Raw genomic sequence first — 20,217 nt, 5'->3', positions numbered from 1 at the left:
AACGCGCAAGTGGTTATCACCACCCTGCTACCACGAAAAGACTTCCACCCTGCCACAATACAGCGGGTAAACGCAAGTATTTCCCGTGACTGTGCCTCAAAACCAAATGTTTTCCTGGCCCACCACTCCACCCTGGACTTGAACAGCCTCTAGGTCCAGGTCCACCTCTACAAGGCAGCAGGGCCCACCTTTGCCCGGACTCTAAAGGACATCACACTCAAACGTATCCCCAACACTTCACACAGGAGCAACAGAGCAATTGACACACCGCCCAGACCGCCCCCCCCTTGACCTACACATAGAGGACCCACGCCAAGAGGACTTACATCCAGACCACAGCACCCCCAGCCACATCCACACCCCCACCCCAACAACACCCCCCCCCACATCAACCATGCCCACACCCTATTTAGGCCCCCTCAGATCAGACCTATGCCCCTCATGCTCACCCCATGCACGCCACCCCCCGCAAACAGGGCCTCAACATGGAAGTCACACATACGCCCAGGCAGTGAGCGGGCAAACAGGCCCAACCCCCACTCTTACACTATCCCAAGCCAATGGCATGTACCAGATGCTCAGCAGGCTCTGCTCACACTTATTGGCCTGAGGACAAACCACACAACCAACAACATTGGACACTTTATGGAACACAAAGCCTTCACTATATCATCCTGGAATATTTGACCTTTATTTAACTAGGCAAGTCAGTTAAGAACAAATTCTTATTTTCAATGACAGCCTAGGAACAGTGGGTTAACTGCCTGTTCAGGGGCAGAACGACAGATTTGTACCTTGTCAGCTTGGGGGTTTGAACTTGCAACCTTCCGGTTACTAGTCTAACGCTCTAACCTAGTGGGCTACCCTGTCATCTGCCTTTGGCCTAAAGAGTAGGAACCCGGACTTCACCAAAGAAATCGGTAATACAGACTAGAGGTCGACCGATTAATCGGAATGGCCGATTAATTAGGGCCGATTTCAAGTTTTCATAACAATCGGATATCGGTATTTTGGGGTGATGATTTTTTTAAATGTGAAAATGTAAATGTTATTTTTTTTACACCTTTATTTAATCTTTATTTAACAAGGCAAGTCAGTTAAGAACACATTATTATTTTCAATGACGGCCTAGGAACGGTGGGTTAACTGCCTCGTTCAGGGGCAGAAAGACAGATTTTCACCTTGTCAGCTCGGGGGATCCAATCTTGCAACCTTACAGTTAACTAGTCCAACGCAATAACGACCTGTCTCTCGATCGTTGCACTCAACAAGGACACTGCCTGTTACGCAAATGCAGTAAGCCAAGGTAAGTTGCTAGCTAGCATTAAACTTATCTTATAAAAAACAATCAATCATAATCACTAGTTAACTACACATGGTTGATGATATTACTAGATATTATCTAGCGTGTCCTGTGTTGCATATAATCTGACTGAGCATACAAGTATCTAAGTATCTGACTGAGCGGTGGTAGGCAGAAGCAGGCATGTAAACATTCATTCAAACAGCACTTTCGTGCCTTTTGCCAGCAGCTATTCATTGTGCGTCAAACATTGCGCTGTTTATGACTTCAAACCAATCAACTCCGGAGATGAGGCTGGTGTGACCGAGGTGAAATGGCTGGCTAGTTAGCGCGTGCTAATAGCGTTTCAAACTTCACTCGATCTGAGCCTTGGGGTGGTTGTGTCCCTTGCTCTGCATTGGTAACGCTGCTTCGATGTGGTGGCTGTTGTCGTTGTGTTGCTGGTTCGCGCCCAGGGAGGAGTGAGGAGAGGGACGGAAGCTATACTGTTACACTGGCAATACTAAAGTGACTATAAGAACATCCAATAGTCAAAGGTTAAAGAAATACAAATGGTATAGAGGGAAATAGTCCTATAATAACTACAACCTAAAACTTCTTACCTGGGAATATTGAAGACTCATGTTAAAAGGAACCACCAGCTTTCATATGTTATGATGTTCTGAGCAAGGAACTGAAACGTTAGCTTTCTTACATAGCACATATTTCAATTTTACGTTCTTCTCCAACACTTTGTTTTTGCATTATTTAAACCAAATTGAGCATGTTTCATTATCTACTTGAGGCTAAATAGATTTTATTGATGTATTATATTAAGTTAAAATAAGTGTTAATTCATTATTGTTGTAATTGCCATTATTACAAATACAATGGTTTTTTTTTTTAATCGGCTGATTAATCAGTATCGGCTTTTTGGTCCGCCAATAATCGGTATCGGCATTGAAAAATCATAATCGGTCGACCTCTAAAACAAACATTGTCATCCTGCAAGAAACCTGGTATAGAGGAGACGGACCCACCTGTTGCCCTCTAGGTTACAGAGAGCTGGTAGTCCCATCCACCAAACTACCAGGTGTGAAACAGGGAAGGGACTCAGGGGGTATGCACATTTTTTAGGGGGTATGCTAATGGCGTGAGATAGGTCTGCTCTAGCAGACCTAACTCACGCCATTCAATTAATCAAAACAGGAACATTTGGCTAGAAATTCAAAAGGAAATTATCTTAACAGAGAAAAATGTCCTCCTGTGTGCTACCTATATCCCCCCACTAGAATCCCCATACTTGAATGAAAACAGCTTCTCCATCCTGGAGGGGGAGATCAATCATTTCCAGGCCCAGGGACATGTACTAGTCTGTGGCAACCTAAATGCTAGAACCGGACAAGAACCTGACACCCTCAGCACACAGGGGGACAAACACCTGCCTGCAGGTGACAGCATTCCCTCCCCAATATGCCCCCCCTAGGCACAACTATGACAACATAACCAACAAAAATGGGTCACAACTCCTGCAGCTCTGTCGCACGCTGGGTATGTACATAGTCAATGGTAGGCTTCGAGGAGACTCCTATGGTAGGTACACCTACAGTGGGGAGAACAAGTATTTGATACACTGCCGATTTTGCAAGTTTTCCTACTTACAAAGCATGTAGAAGTCTGTCATTTTTATCATAAGTACACTTCAACTGTGAGAGACGGAATCTAAAACAAAAATCAAGAAAACCACATTGTATGATTTTTAAGTAATTCATTAGCATTTTATTGCATGACATAAGTATTTGATCACCTACCAACCAGTAAGAATTCCATCTCTCACAGACCTGTTAGTTTTTCTTTAAGAAGCCCTCCTGTTCTCCACTCATTACCTGTATTAACTGCACCTGTTTGAACTCGATACCTGTATAAAAGACACCTGTCCACACACTCAATCAAACAGACTCCAACCTCTCCACAATGGCCAAGACCAGAGAGCTGTGTAATGGCTGGGATGGACTACAGGATAATAGGCAAGCAGCTTAGTGAGAAGGCAACAACTGTTGGCACAATTATTAGAAAATGGAAGAAGTTCAAGATGACGGTCAACCACCCTCGGTCTGGGGCTCCATGCAAGATCTCACCTCGTGGGGCATCAATGTTCATGAGGAAGGCGAGGGATCAGCCCAGAACTACACGGCAGGACCTGGTCAATGACCTGAAGAGAGCTGGGACCACAGTCTCAAAGAAAACCATTAGTAACACACTACGCAGTCATGGATTAAAATCCTGCAGCGCACGCAAGGTCCCCCTGCTCAAGCCAGCGCATGTCCAGGCCCATCTGAAGTTTGCCAATGACCATCTGGATGATCCAGAGGAGGAAGGGTAGAAAGTCATGTGGTCTGATGAGACAAAAATAGAGCTTTTTGGTCTAAACTCCACTTGCCTTGTTTGGAGGAAGAAGAAGGATGAGTACAACCTCAAGACACCATCCCAACCGTGAAGCATGGAGGTGGAAACATAATTCTTTGGGGATGCTTTTCTGCAAAGAGGACAGGACGTGGGTCGTGGCTGTGTCTTCCAGCATGACAACGACCCGAAACACACAGCCAGGGCAACTAAGGAGTGGCTCCGTAAGAAGCATCTCAAGGTCCTGGAGTGGACTAGCCAGTCTCCAGACCTGAACCCATAGAAAATCTTTGGAGGGAGCTGAAAGTCCATATTGCCCAGCGACAGCCCCGAAACCAGAAGGATCTGGAGAAGGTCTGTATGGAGGAGTGGGCCAAAATCCTTGCTAGTGTGTGCAAACCTGGTCAAGAACTACAGGAAACGTATGATCTCTGTAATTGCAAACAAAGGTTTCTGTACCAAATATTAAGTTCTGCTTTTCTGATGTATCAAATACTTATGTCATGCAATAAAATGCAAATTAATTACTTAAATCATACAATGTGATTTTCTTGATTTTTGTTTTAGATTCCGTCTCTCACACAGTTGAAGTGTACCTATGATAAAAATTACAGACCTAGGAAAACCTGCAAAATCGGCAGTGTATCAAATACTTGTTCTCCTCACTGTATAGCTCATCTCTTGGCAGTAGTACTGTAGACTACTTTATCACTGACCTCAACCCAAATCTCAAATAGAAAACCGAAGAAAATGAACAACAATGAAAAATGGTTTGAGGAAGAATGCAAAAATATAAGAAAGAAATTGAGAAACCTGTCCAACCAAAAACATAGAGACCCGGGAAGCCTGAGTCTACGCCTTCACTATGGTGAACCATTAAAACAATACAGAAATACACTACTGAAAAAGAAGGCACAGCACGTCAGAAATCAGCTCAATGTAATTGAAGAATCCATAGACTCTAACCACTTCTGGGAAAATTGGAAAACACCTAAACAAACAACAACACAAATAATTATATATCCAAAATGGAGATGTATGGGTAAACCACTTCTCCAATCTTTTTGGCTCTATAACAAAGAATAAAGAGCAGAAACATATACAGGATCAAATTAAAATCTTAGAATCAACTATTAAAGACTACCAGAACCCACTGGATTCTCCAATTACCTTGAATGAGCTACAGGACAGAATAAAACCCTCCAACCCAAAAAGGCATGTGGTGTTGATGGTATCCTTAATGAAATTATCAAATATACAGACAACAAATTCCAAATGGCTATACTGAAACTCTTTAACGTCATCCTTAGCTCTGACATCTTCCCCAATATTTGGAACCAAGGACTGATCACCCCAATCCACAAAAGTGGAGACAAATTTGACCCCAATAACTACCGTGGGATATGCGTCAACAGCAACCTTGGGAAAATCCTCTGCATTATCATTATCAACAGCAGACTCATACAATTTCTCAATGAAAACAATGTACTGAGCAAATGTCAAATTGGCTTTTTACCAAATTATCGTACAACAGACCATGTATTCCCCCTGCACACCCTAATTGACAACCAAACAAACCAAAACAAAGGCAAAGTCTTCTCATGCTTTGTTGATTTCAAAAAAGCCTTCGACTCCAGTTGGCATGAGGGTCTGCTATAAAAATTGATGGAAAGTGGTGTTGGGGATAAAACATACGACAATATAAAATCCATGTACACAAACAACAAGTGTGCGGTTAAAATGTGCAAAAACACACTTTTCAACATATATATCAACGAATTGGGGCGGGCACTAGAAAAGTCTGCAGCACCCATCCTCACTCTAAAAGAATCTGAAGTCAAATGTCTACTGTTTTCTGATGATCTGGTGCTTCTGTCACCAACCAAGGAGGGCCTACAGCAGCACCTATATATTCTGCACAGATTCTGCCAGACCTGGGCCCTGATAGTAAATCTCAGTAAGACCAAAATAATGGTGTTCCAAAAAAGGTCCAGTCACCAGGACCACAAATACAAATTCCATCTAGACACCGTTGCCCTAGAGCACACAAAAAACTATACATACCTTGGCCTAAACATCAGCGCCACAGGTAACTTCCACAAAGCTGTGAACAATCTGATAGACAAGGCAAGACGGGCATTCTATGCCATCAAAAGGAACATAAAATTCAACATACCAATTAGGATCTGGCTAAAAATACTTGAATCAGTCATAGAACCCATTGCCCCTTATGGTTGTGAGGTCTGGGGTCCGCTCACCAACCAAGATTTCACAAAATGAGACAAACACCAAAATGTTACTCTGCATGCGGAATTCTGCAAAGATATCCTTCGCATACAATGTAGAACACCAAATAATGCATGCAGAGCAGAATTAAGCCGATACCCACTAATTATCAAAATCCAGAAAAGAGACGTTAAATTCTACAACCACCTAAAAGGAAGCGATTCCCAAACCTTTCATAACAAAGCCAACATCTACAGAGAGATGAACCTGGAGAAGAGTCCCCGAAGCAAGCTGGTCCTGGGGCCAGCTGTTCACACACAGACCCCACAGAGCCCCAGGACAGCAACACAATTAGACCCAACCAAATCATGAGAAGACAAAAAGATAATTACTTGACACATTGGAAAGAATTAACAAATAAACAGAGCAAACTAGAATGCTATTTGGCCCTAAACAGAGAGTACACAGTGGCAGAATACCTTACACTGTGACTGACCCAAACTTAAGGAATGCTTTGACTATGTACAGACTCAGTGAGCATAGCCTTGCTATTGAGAAAGGCCGCCGTAGGCAGACATGGCTCTCAAGAGAAGACAGTGCACACTGCCCACAAAATGAGGTGGAAACTGAGCTGCACTTCCTAACCTCCTGCCCAATGTATGACCATATTAGAGACACATATTTCCCTCAGATTACACAGATCCACAAAGAATTCGAAAACAAAACCAATTTTGATAAACTTCCATATCTACCGGGTGAAATTTCCCAGTGTGCCATCACGGCAGCAATATTTGTGACCTGTTGCCACAAGATAAGGGCAACCAGTGAAGAACAAACACCATTGTAAATACAACCCATATTTATGCTTATTTATTTCCCTTGTGTACTTTAAGCATTTGTACATTGTTACAACACTGTATATATATATATAATATGACATTTATATATTATCTACCTCACTTGCTTTGGCAATGTTAACACATGTTTCCCATGCCAATAAAGCCCCTTGAATTGAACTGAATTGATATTTTATTTAAGTCTATTCAACCTTTAATTATCCAGATTTTGTGATAAAACATCTTATGCAAGAGAGATTTGAGGATTCATGTATACAGGGTAGGAGTGCTGATTTAGGATCAGTTTTGCTTTTTTGTTCACAATGAATGAGATTACATGGATAAGGTGGGCAAGACCTGGGCTCAGTTTTTCAAAACTTTTCATTTGGATGATAATGATCCCGATTCTGTGTTCCCCTATTTTGTAATCAATCTAACTGATTTTGAGCCATTTTTTCAGAAATATCCAGAAATAGAGGCTGCAGTATGACTTGTAAGTAAGTACATGTATTTATTTGACACTTCTCAAAACTGACCACATACCTGTGCTGCAGTCAATTTAAAATAATAAAAACTGTTCATACAGTTAGTAACCCTTGGTTTGAAGATGACATTTACTCTGACATTTCTGATTCAGAGGGGTTGAGTTAAATGTGGAAGACCCATTCCAGTTGAATGCATTTAGTTGTACAACTGACTAGGTATTTCCCTTTCTCTGTTATAGTGCAATTCACCTTTCTAAATCCACACTGAATAAACCCTTCCAGTGGGATCAAGATTATCAAAACTGTTCAGAATCAAAACTATCCTTATCACTACTGCCTTTGAGCTTTGAAAAATGCAATTCCAAAATGTAATCTTGTTTGAAGCAGTGGTGGAAAAAGTACCAAATTGTCATACTTGAGTAAAAGTAAAGATACCTAATAGAAAATGACTCAAGTAAAAGTGGAAGTCAACAAGTAAAATACTACTTAAGTAAAAGTATAAAAGTATATGCTTTTAAATATTGTTGAGTATCAACAGTAAATGTAATTGCTAAAATATACTTAAGTATCAAAAGTAAATGTAAAAGTATAAATAATTGTACATTTCTTATTTTAAGCAATTCCTTGTTTATTTATTTATTTACGGATAGCCATGGGCACGCTCCAACACTAAGATATAATTTACAAACGAAGCATGTGCTTAGTGAGCACCAAATCAGAGGCTGTAGGGATGACCAGTCATGTTCTGTTGATAAGTGTGGGAATTAGGCCATTTACCTGTCCTGCTTAGCATTCAAAATGTAAAAGTACTTTTGGGTGTCAGGGAAAATGTATGGAGTAAAAAGTACATAATTTTATTTAGGAATGTAGTAAAAGTAAAAGTTGTCAAAAATATAAATAGTAAAGTACAGATACCCCAAATACGACTTAAGTAGTACTTTAAAGTATTTTTACCTAAATACTTTATACTACTGGATTAAAGTTTAGATTGGATTACCAAATCCCAATCCGAATGATCGGAATCATATTTTTCAGTTTTGAAATACCCAATTCTAAGATTTATTCCAATCTGATTGAAAAACTGGGCCCTGATCCTAGGTCCACACCCCTACTTTGAAACACTTAATACGTACGGACGCTGGTCAAGATAGTAAATTACAGTACATTACACATTTTGCCAAACAGTAAGCATGTCAAAAACAATTCTCAAGTCACATGTAGCCCTAGTGGCAAAGATAATTGGTTGGGAAAAGGATGGGAAATCAGGTGGGTTATGTTCAAGTGGAGTTGACATGGTAACATGGCAAAATGCATGTACATAATGCATGTACATAATAACCTTTTACAAAGTGAGCCACAAAGGACCATGTACAGTACATACAAGTTATGATTGTTGTCTGGATATTTGTTTTACCTGAATTCCATAGGTCCCAGGGTCCCCATCTTTCCCAGGTTTCCCCTGAAAAACAGAACCTCTGTTAGACACAGGTGTTTGTCAGTATTTGTGAGTAGGACTACTATTGTGAGTAGGACACATCCACATGTGAGAATGATAACATCCATAATTCCATTGTAAAACTCTACAGTCTTTTAAATATGATATGCAGTGACTGGAGTCATAGAGCTACCAGAGCCCCAGGTTCTCCTTGGTCGCCTTTGTTCCCTTTATATCCACGACGCCCAGGGAGACCCTAAAAAAAATAAAAAAAATAATGTAAAATACAGACAGACAGGCAAGCAGACAAACAGAAAAGAAAGGACGGCCAGATGGACAGACAGACAAAACACAGCCCACAAGTAGTAGTATACATGCAATGGGATTTTTGAACTGGCAACTTTTGTACTGGCTCAAAGATCATGTCAATTATTACATTAAAATCAATTAGTTTAATTTAATTCACTGTAATGATCCCCCATAGGTTATAACTCACATGCTGGCCTGTACACCCCTTCTCTCCTGTATCACCTGGCTCCCCCTGCAATGAGAAGAAAGTCAGAACACTTTTCTACTTGTGTGACAATATGATGTATACGGGTAATAATGATGATGAAGCTGATTTGGGTGATGGTGATTGGTAATTATGTTTGCCAGTAACCGAACGGTTGCTGGTTCAAATCCCTGAGCTGACTAGGTGAAAAATCTGTTGATGTGCCTTTGAAAAAGGTACTTAACCCTAATTGCTCCTGTAAGTCACTCTGGATAAGAGCTTCTGCTAAATGACTAAAATGTAAATGTGATGATCATGATGTCAGTGTGTCAGTGTGGACTAGTACAAAATTGCTGTGAGAGAAACTGCTGTGAGAGAAACCGAGTATGTTAAGTGTGGCAAACCTTCAGTTCCTTGGGTCCCTCTGCATACAGCTTTATGCCCTTCTGTCCAGGTATCCCGGGAGGGCCTTGGTCACCCTGAGAACAAAACATTTACATTTTTCACAATATACTGTACATTAAATACACTCAGCATGCATCCAGAACAAACTATACTGAGGCAGGATAATATGCAAGAGAGAGTTGTACTGTATGTGAAAGTAGAAAAGATCGATATCACACAGGTAGGTAATACCTTTTGACCTCTTGGGCCTGGAATTACAGGGCTTGGACCTTCCTGGCCCTGAAACAGAAATAAAGCTACTATAAATAGTGCAACACACACATCACTCAATATCACATTGTTACTATATTGTTAGTGCAGTAAGGTGAACGGTCAACGCCATGGACACCTCCAAAACATCCAGGAAGAAATGCATGCACAAACATACGCACACACACACACACACACACACACACACACACACACACACACACACACACACACACACACACACACACACACACACACACACACACACACACACACACACACACACACACACACACACACACACACACACACACACACACACGGAAATAAGTATTTACTATGAGACTGACCTTCTCTCCCTGTACACCTGTTAACCCAGGTAATCCCTGGAAATATAAATAATAATTTAAAGTCAGTGATTTATACATTCAGGAAGAGCACATGGAATCATGAATGAGGACATTCAGAAACACATTACAGTACAAGCCTTTCAAAATAAACATAGGCTAATAAGTAAAAGAGAGGACACATATTGAACTTCATTTAGGCGTTAACTGACTGGAGTCCCGCTCGGTCCCTCCAGCCCAGGAAGACCCGGCCGTCCAGGTAACCCTCGCTGACCCTAAAAAACAGTGGCCAGTCAGTCGATTACACATTCAATTATTTTTTTCTATAATATTTTTTTGTGATTTTGTATTTATTTAATGAGATAGGACAATGTTATTGAGGAGACAGTAAAGATAGGAGAGATTATGAGTCAAAAGTGCAGTGGGTCGGATTCCAACCCATCCTTTCTCTAGTAGCCTCGGCTATACACATGTAACGGGGTCTGTGGCACTAACTACTCAACCTCACATGCCACGATACACATGAAAGTATAACTGTAATATAGGGCCCCAGGAGTTTTGCCTGACCATGTGAAAACTCTTGGTCCAAGTTACAACTATAGGGGCTGTGGTCAGGAAAGAAACTCCTGGCCAAAGTAATGATAGGTACTAGGCAAGCCCATCCTTTTCCTATTGGAATAGAAGCATAAACTCAGAGACATGTGAGTAATGGGTTGTGATCAATACAGAACGGAAAACGTATACACATAAAAAATTGATTTAGTCCAGGTAATCCCTCCCTGTGCTAGTCAGCTTTCTTCCGTTTGGTGCGCAATGAACACAACCCAGGTGTAGGCAGGGTGGGAGGTACCTCCTTACCTTGACACCATCTCTCCCTTGTGGTCCAAGATGTCCATCAACCTCAGCAGCGGGTGGGAAGTAGTAGGAGTCTCCCTGTAAGGACAATACTTTAATCTTAGGGTCCACAACAAAACACACAAATTGTTTAGAGGGTCAGTAGATATATTTGGATGTACCTTAAATCCTGGCAATCCATGAACACCCTTCAATAAAAAAAGATAAGTGTGAGCTGCACATCACAACTTTACTGTAAAAGCCAAACAAGACCTGGCACAAATGTATCTACCACTCTGGGGGCAAAACCTGGAATGGTGACAACTGGCAGCAAAGGTGATGGACAGCTACATATATATTTATATGTTTATAATGATTGAGATCACATGACAGACAGCTGTGATGATGTCTAGCTTTTACGGTGATGACAGACAGACACAGTAAGGTGCTTTGTTGTTACACCATAGCCTATGACATTTTCATAGGACTGAACACGGGGATCTTGTTTAAAAAAAAATTCAACGCACCATTTCTATTTTCAACAGTCATTTGTTCATACACAACACTTGTAAGAAGTATAATATATTTTGTATATTTAAATGTTAATTCATTAACTTTTAATTTGTTCACTCTTGGAAACCTTATTTATCACTTCCCATATTACAGGCTAATGATTAAGATCACATGATTGATGGCTGTGATTGACAGAAAGACAGGAACAGTAAGGTGCTTAGTGACACTGGACACAGGATATTGACAGCACTTACTGGTAATCCAACAGGTCCCGGCACCCCAGGTAACCCTGGGTATCCACTGTCCCCCTGAAACACACACAATGATAGGGCATCAGATATGTACATACGTCTGTGTGTGTGTGTGTGTTAGTGAGCTTCAATAAGTACATAATATTCAAAAGCAAGACTGTACCTTCGTCCCATTGCATCCTGGGGTTCCTGATGGCCCCATTGGTCCTTCATTTCCTGGGATTCCCTGGAAGAGAGGAAGTCATAGGGTCATTCACATACAAACACTTCACATCAATACTTACATGATACGGATAGCTTACAGTACACTAACACTAAAAGTTTTGACCAGTGTTGGGTTCAACATTTTGAACATTGAGCTATTAAATGGATGATAGAGAAAGAAGCATAGAATCAAATGAGAAAGTTAAGGGTTCTCTGTAGAAGGACAGATAGCTGTGGAATGTGTTGGAATGTGTTGGGGGATGGGAGCAGAGCACCGTGTTGATATAGGGAGGACAGATGGATATCTGAGGATCAGGAGGTGAGGGGTGAGGTCAGTTCCCCTTAAGGGAGTAAATCAGGGTTAGTATCTGGTTATCTGGTTAACACCAGGAAAAGCCGGACTTGCTCAGGAAAAACTATGGCCCCAATACTTATAATATAGAAAGGGTATGTTTACAAGAAAAATTCTGTGACTTACTTCAGCTGACCAAAAGTATTTTTTATGTTGGTGGAAGAAGTTTAGAATATGAATTGTTAGAGGCTAGAAGTAGTGACTGTAGTAGTAGTGGGAATAGTGACTGTAGCCCAGTAGTATTAGTAAACTCAGCAAAAAAAGAAACGTCGCTTTTCAGGACCATGTCTTTCGATGATCAATCGTAAAAATCTAAATAACTTCAGAGATCTTCATTGTAAAAGGTTTAAACACTGTTCCCAATGCTTGTTCAATGAACCATAAACAATTAATGAACATGCACCTGTGGAACGGTCGTTAAGACACTAACAGCTTACAGACGGTAGGCAATTAAGGTCACAGTTATGAAAATTTTGGACGCTAAAAAGGCCTCTTGGATTTAGGGGGTGCTATTTTAATTTTTGGATGAAAAACGTTCCCGTTTGAAACAAGATATTTTGTAATTAAAAGATGCTCGACTATGCATATAATTGACATCTTTGGAAAGAAGACACTCTGACGTTTCCAAAACTGCAAAGATATTGTCTGTGAGTGCCACAGAACTTATGTTACAGGCGAAACCCAGATAAAAATCCAACCAGGAAGTGCCACATTTTTTAAAAACCGCCTCATGCCAATGACTCCTTATATGGCTGTGAATGAGCTACGAATGAGCTTATGGTTTCCACACATTCCCCAAGGTGTCTACAGCATTGTGACATCTTTTTAGGCATTTCCATTGAAGAATGGCTGTAAGGGACCATATATAGCATGTGGTCACATGGTGTCTCCCGGAGAAAATCTTGCGTAAAATACTGAGGTAGCCATTTTTCCAACCGCTTCTTATGAGTAACCAATTGCCTCGACGGATATATTATTGAGTATATTTGTCAAAAACACCTTGAGGTGTTTCTGTTGATATTATGTAGCTAATTTTGAAAAAAGTTTGGTGTTGTAGTTGTAGCATTTTACGGTCGATTTCTCAGCCACTCATTCTAACGACGGACGTAACAGTTGGAGTGAGCTGTGTGGCATAATCCGTCTTAGAATGTGTCCTATAACTAGGAAATTCGGAAAGTTTCATGGCAATTAAGCAGTCAATCAACAGTGGGAAGTGGGCTTAACTAAAGTAGTTTATGCAGTTACTAAAACAGATCTATCTCTTGATTGGTAGTTGGTGGTTTTGTTCTGATCACAGATTTGAATAGCATAGACTAAGATTTCATACACTTAAATACGTTTTTGTCCAAGATGTAAGGAAAGTGGTCAAAACGGCAGTTGTTTCTAAAAGTTGAGAGATAATATAGTTGATCCGGTTACTAAAACAGCTGTATCATTTGATTGGTAGAATATATTTCTATTTTGATTCCAGATTTGAATAGTGGTAAGTTAGATAATGATTTCATATGCTCTGAAGCCCGGTACAGATACAACAGCCGACATAAAGAGTGACGAGACAAAACTAGTCAATTTTAGATGTTGTGTTGCATAACAGCTGACTAAAGACGGGACATTCAGAACAAAAAGATGAAATGCACGGTTGAGACCGTTTCCATGGTAATTGTGCCTCTTTACAATGACAGGATTTCAACTTTGAAACAAAGTGGAAAACAGGCACCAGGAGTGCCTTCCCTTCCTCATCATTGCACCAGTGCATAAAGTCACCCTCGGCCTCTCGTGGCTCCAATGGCATGATTCCACCATCTCCTGGTTGAGCATGGAAATCACCAACCGGTCACCTGGATGCTGGAGGACCGGCTCCCGCGTCGCTCTCCAGCTTGACAACCCGGAGGTTTACCAGGCTCTTCGGGAGGTGTTCTCCAAGACTCAAGCTACCTGTCTCCCTCCTCATTTCCCCTGGGACAATGCTATTGACATGCTAGAAGGCTCTGTGCCACCGCATCTACCCTCTGTTTGTGGTTGAGACTGAGGCCTTGGAGGAGTACATCCAGGTAGCTCCCCAACTGGGTTTTGTCCGCTCATCCACCTCTGCTGCGTCGGCAGAATTCTTTGTGACTAAGAAGGATGGGGGTCTGCGTCCCTGCATCAACTACATAGTTTCAAAATCCAAGGGGGTAACGTTACCCCCTTCAGCCATGGAAGTGCTCCGTGAGGAGCCATATTTTTTATGAAGCTGGACCCGCAGAGTGCCTATAATCTTATCCACATCCAAACGGCCTTCAGCTCGACGTCTGGGCACTATGAGTAATTGGTTATGCCTTATGGATTTGCCAATGCTCCATCAGTGTTTCAGGCGTTCGTGAACGAGGTGTTCCGGTACATGATCGGACGCCAGGTGGTCATGTATATCGACGACATCCTGGTCCACTCGGCCACCTTGGAGAATCACATCACTCATGTCTGAGTAGTCCTGAGACACCACCTGGAGAACTGCCTTTATGTTAAAGCTGAGAAGTCTCCTTAGGTCAATGTCTCATTGGAATACTGGATTGTTCACAGGTGGTGAGCATGGATGTAAGGAAGGTCAAAGCAGTCAGTCTGTCCCAACCACCATAAAGGGGCTCCAACGGTTTCTGTGTTTGCCAACATCTACCGTCGGTTCATTGTTGGTCCTGCAGAGGACGAAGCCTTCTGCCTACTGATTGGGCTTTTCTCCTACGCCCCAATGCTGAGACACCCAGATCCTAATCTGCCCTTCGTGGTGGAGGTGGACGTGTCGGAAGTGGACATGGAACCATCCTGTCCCAACATCAAGGTAACCCACAAAAATTGTATCCATGTGCATACTTCTCAAAAAAAGAGAGAGGAACTGCAGAGAGGAACTTTGATGTCAGTGACCGTTGGCATTAGAGGAGTGGAGACACTGGCTGGAGGACGCCAAGGACCATTTCTCATCCTCACTGACCATGGAATCTGGAGTACATATGGACGGTGAGGTGAATGAACCCGGGCCAAGCAAGGTGGGCCCTTTGCTTCAGCAGATTCCACTTCACCCTGTCATATTGGCCAGCTTATAAGAACACCAAAGCCGATGCCCTGTCCCGTCTCCACGATTCAGAAGACTTTCCGATCCCGAGTGCTCCCATCGTTCCACCCTCTAGAACCATTGCTCCCGTGCTCTGGGACGTAGACGCGGACATCCGCAAGGCTCTGGAGAGCGGAACTGCGCCTGCAATATATGCCCTCCAGCGTGCATATACGTTCTCACGGGGTAAGGGATCGGCATTTGATTTGGGCACACATCCCTCGTCACTGGACACCCAGATATCACCCACACCATCAATCCCTCTCTGATAATTACTGGTGGCCCACCTTGGCGCAGGACGTCACCCGCTATATAAACTCCAGCTCAGTATGAGCCCAAATCAAATCTCCCCAGAACACGCCAGCAGGGAAACTACTACCCCTTTGGGTGCCTCATCGACCTTGGTCATGTCTGTCCATAAACTGATCTCCACTTTTCTGATGGTTTTACCACTATATTATGGTTGTTGACATTTTATCAATTTCTTTGGTCTACTTACCACTCTCCAGGTCACTGAGGCACTATTCCAGCAGGTGTTCCGGCACTATGGCATTCCAGAGGACATCGTCTCCGACCATGGTCCCTAATTCATATTGCGGTTATGGAGAAGCTGGGGTCCACGGTCAGTCTCACATTCGGGTACCAGCCTCAGTCTGACGAGAAGGTGGAGAGGATCAACCAGGAGCTGGGGAGGTTCCTAATGAGTCACTGCCAGAACCGACAGGGGGAGTAGGTCTGGTTTCTTCACTGGGCAGAGTACACCCAGAACTCACTTTGGCACTCCTCCACCGGGCTGACTCCCTTCCAGTGTGTTCTGGGATACCAACCGAGCCAGAACGTGGCCCCTGCAGTGGACGAGTGGTTCCGGCGCGTGTGTAATGCCACCCATGTGAGGCTCCAGCACGCCCTCCGTCGTCAGAAGACATGAAAGGATGGTGAGATCCGGGACTTGTGGATGATAAGTCACCTCATTGACCCTCCGCAGGACCCCACAAACTGGGGACTCGGCTTCCGGCAGGGCTGGCGGCGCAGGAGATTCCTGGTGGAGAGCCAGACGTGATCGTCAGGATGAAACACGGGAGCCTCACTACTGTCATGCTTACTCCCACTCCTTCTTCCCAGTGCTCAACGTCACCGGTCTACTATCCATCAGCCCAGAAAACAATCATGCTCCCCATCATTACGCACACCTGGTCATCATTATCTACTTGATTACTCCCTTTATATTTAGCACTCCATAGACAGCAGTCACAAGGTAGTATTGTTTTTATCTGCATTTATCATTATTAAACTTACCTTCTGCACTTGCTTCCTGTCTCCAGGTATATTACGTTAGTGTGGTCTTAGCTGTTGTATCTAAACCGAATTGAAGTATTTGTCTAACTTGTTGGGAAATTGTTCAACATTTGAGAGAAAAAGTCTTGCGACGAGCAATCCCGTATCCGGGAGTGTATTCATAGCCTCAAATGCATTAGCATAACGCAGCGGACATAAATACCCCTAGAAACTTTTCCTACTCATGAAAATCGCAAATGAAATTAAATAAATATATTCAAACACAAGCTTAGCCTTTTGTTATTAACAACACTGTCATCTCAGATTTTCAAAATATTAGATAGCAAATGTTCCTTTTTTCACCAAAATATTATTTTTGTAGGCGAAATAGCTCTCGTTTCTTCATCATGCTTGGCTGAGAAATCGACCGTAAAATGCTATATATATATATATATATATATATATATATATATATATATATATATACTATATATACTATATATATACTATATAACGCCAAACATTTTTCAACATTTGCTCCATAATATCGACAGAAACACGGCAAACGTTGTTTAGATCCATCCTCAAGGTGTTTTTAACATATATATTCGATAATATATCCGTCGAGGCAATTGGTTTCTCGATTGGAAAAATGGCTACCTCAGTATTTTACGCAAGATTTTCTGCAGGAGACACCATGTGACCACATGCTATATATGGTCCCTTACAACCATTCTTTAATGGAAATGCCTAAGAAGACGTCACAATGCTGTAGACACCTTGGGGAATACGTGGAAAACGTAAGCTCATTGGTAGCTCATTCACAGCCATATAAGGACTCATTGGCATGAGGCGGTTTAAAAAAGTGCGGCACTTCCTGGTTGGATTTTTATCTGGGTTTTGCCTGTAACATCAGTTCTGTGGCACTCACAGACAATATCTTTGCAGTTTTGGAAACGTCAGAGTGTTTTCTTTCCAAAGCTGTCAATTATATGCATCGTCGAACATCTTTTCGTGACAAAATATCTTGTTTAAAACGGGAACGTTTTTCATCCAAAATGCTTAATAGCTCCCCCTAATGCATAACTGGTTAAAACAGATGTATCTCTGAATTGGTAGACACAATTTCTGTTTGAATTTGTATTTATTATGGATCCCCATTAGCTACTACCAAGGCACTCTTCCTGGGGTACGTCAAAATTAAAGCAGTTATACAATTTAAAAAACATTGCAATACATTCATTACAGAATTCACAACACACTTAGTGTGTGCCTTCAGGCTCATACTCCAATACCACATATCTACAACGCAAAATCCATATGTACGTGCGTATGTTATCGTGTGTGTATGCATGTGTGTTTGTGTTACTTCACAGTCCATGCTGTTCCTTCAGGTGTATTTTTACCTGATTTTGAATCTGATTCTACTGCTTGCATCAGTTACCTGATATGGAATAGAGTTCCATGTAGTCATGGCTCTACATAGTACTTTGCGCCTCCCATAGTCTGTTCTGGATTTGGGGACTGTGAAGAGACCTCTGGCATGTTTTGTCGGGTATGCATGGCTGTCCGAGGTGTGTGCTAGTATTTTAAACAGACAGCTTATCAACACATCTTACAAAAACAAGTAATGAAGTCAATCTCTTCTACTTTGAGCCATGAGAGATTGACATGCATGTCATTAATGTTAGCTCGTGGTGTACTTTTAAGGGCCAGCCGTGCTGCCCTGTTCAGAGCCAACTGCAATTTTCCCAAGTCCCTCTTTGTGGCACCCGACCACACGACTGAACAATAGTCCAGGTGTGACAAAACCAGGGCCTGTGGGACCTGCCTTGTTGATAGTGCTGTTAAGGCAGAGCAGCACATTTTTATGGACAGACTTCTCCCCATTGTAGCTACTGTTGCTCTGATTTGAATAGCAGCATAGTTGACTATGATTTCATATGCTCTAACCTATTGTGAAAGTGGTCAAAATAGCTGATTTGTGTTAAGTCACAATGTTTTAGTAAATTTAAAACATCTCTTTAAAAAATCTCTTTGGTTTTAGAGGACTACAAAAGCTAGGCACACTAGTCTGGACAGGTTTGCACTTTTAAAAGTTTGCATGGCATGTTTTAGCTTAAACGGTGTATGAAAAATAGTTCCAAAGAATAAGTATGTAGAAAAGGAAATGTAAATCAAATGTGTGTGCTTGCTTGCCTTGACGTATTTACGGTTGTGAAATAGTCAACTTAAGAGAAGTGGCAAATTCAAAATGCACCATTAAAGGCTATGCAGCTTTTATGCAAATATGAAACAGTCAAATATAAATACTATCAAAAAGCTTCTGCCAAGTAATGTAAGTTGAGTCAGTCTGCACATTTCAAAGTTGGTGTGGTGTTTGGAGCATAAACGGTTCAAGAACAGTGGCGAATCCATATATTTCCTAATGAAACCTATAGGGTGCCATCTGAGACAGTCTAATAGTATTACTTACTGGCTGCCCAGGTGGTCCAGAGAACCCAGGTTTCCCAGGGAGACCCTGTTAAAACAATAGGTACTGTTAGAGTCGATCCTAGCAGTGGACTCAACTGACAAAACAGAAGAAGTGTGGGTGTGACCAAAAACAATAGAGCAAATCCATCAGGCGTAACATGTAGAGCCTAGTAATGTAAACCAATAATCACGTGCAGTCAATCACACACACTGTTTTCCAAACACACTCCATACCAGTGAGCCTTTGGGTCCTGACAATCCAGGAAAGCCAAGATTTCCCTGTGAATCCAAATACATGCAGCCAGTTGGCAACACATTTAATGAACACAAAATCATTCTAAAATCTCACCACACAAAACGATTGTTTACTGATACAATGTTTCGACACACAGGCATGCAAACATACACACACTCACATAAAGAATAATGGAAAAGAGTATTTACTATGAGACTGACACACACACACACACACACACACACACACACACACACACACACACACACACACACACACACACACACACACACACACACACACACACACACACACACACACACACACACACACACACACACACACACACACACACACACACACACACACACACACACACACACACACACACACACACACCTATATCTCATGTAATAACAAATACAGTGAGACTCTCACCTTAGGGCCAAAAGGTCCAGGATTACCTTCAGAACCTGGATAACCAACCACTCCTGGCAACCCATCATAACCTGGATACCCAGGCTCACCCTGTGAAGAGAGAGAGAGAGAGAAGAGAGAACATTGATAAATAAAGGAAAGAGAGATGTTTTTTTCTTCTAGTTTTTCATTGTTACTCATGCAGAATTACTACAATGTCCAGTTATCAAACAACAGGCTAGAAGAGCTGCAGTACCACCTTCAGCTGATGTAACACCATATTCATTGACTAGCAGCAGTCATTTCAATTGGTAAAACACACTTTATAGAACTGCTCTACAAATTCCTTACCGATTTGGGATCGAGAAATAAATCACCATTACTGTTCCCAACAGACATAGCAATCACACATTCA

At 41.9% G+C, this 20,217-nt stretch overlaps 1 protein-coding gene across 1 annotated transcript in view; it reads right to left on the bottom strand.

Annotated features, from left to right (window-relative positions):
• Window positions 1-20,217, bottom strand: part of col4a3 (collagen, type IV, alpha 3) — a 112,084-nt gene that overhangs the window by 51,238 nt on the left and 40,629 nt on the right. Inside the window, exons 3-16 of the mRNA XM_046297829.1 lie at window positions 19,824-19,913; window positions 19,385-19,429; window positions 19,152-19,196; window positions 11,923-11,985; window positions 11,763-11,816; window positions 11,178-11,204; window positions 11,020-11,094; window positions 10,374-10,436; window positions 10,165-10,200; window positions 9,797-9,844; window positions 9,565-9,639; window positions 9,164-9,208; window positions 8,861-8,923; window positions 8,647-8,691 (exon numbers count right to left, since the gene is read on the bottom strand). Coding sequence (XP_046153785.1) covers window positions 8,647-8,691; window positions 8,861-8,923; window positions 9,164-9,208; window positions 9,565-9,639; window positions 9,797-9,844; window positions 10,165-10,200; window positions 10,374-10,436; window positions 11,020-11,094; window positions 11,178-11,204; window positions 11,763-11,816; window positions 11,923-11,985; window positions 19,152-19,196; window positions 19,385-19,429; window positions 19,824-19,913 — 774 coding nt within the window. The remainder of the gene's footprint in view (window positions 1-8,646; window positions 8,692-8,860; window positions 8,924-9,163; window positions 9,209-9,564; window positions 9,640-9,796; window positions 9,845-10,164; window positions 10,201-10,373; window positions 10,437-11,019; window positions 11,095-11,177; window positions 11,205-11,762; window positions 11,817-11,922; window positions 11,986-19,151; window positions 19,197-19,384; window positions 19,430-19,823; window positions 19,914-20,217) is intronic.

This window comes from Oncorhynchus gorbuscha, linkage group LG14, assembly GCF_021184085.1.
Source record: "Oncorhynchus gorbuscha isolate QuinsamMale2020 ecotype Even-year linkage group LG14, OgorEven_v1.0, whole genome shotgun sequence".
NCBI lineage: Eukaryota > Metazoa > Chordata > Actinopteri > Salmoniformes > Salmonidae > Oncorhynchus > Oncorhynchus gorbuscha.
This window is presented reverse-complemented; position numbering and strand designations above follow the sequence as displayed.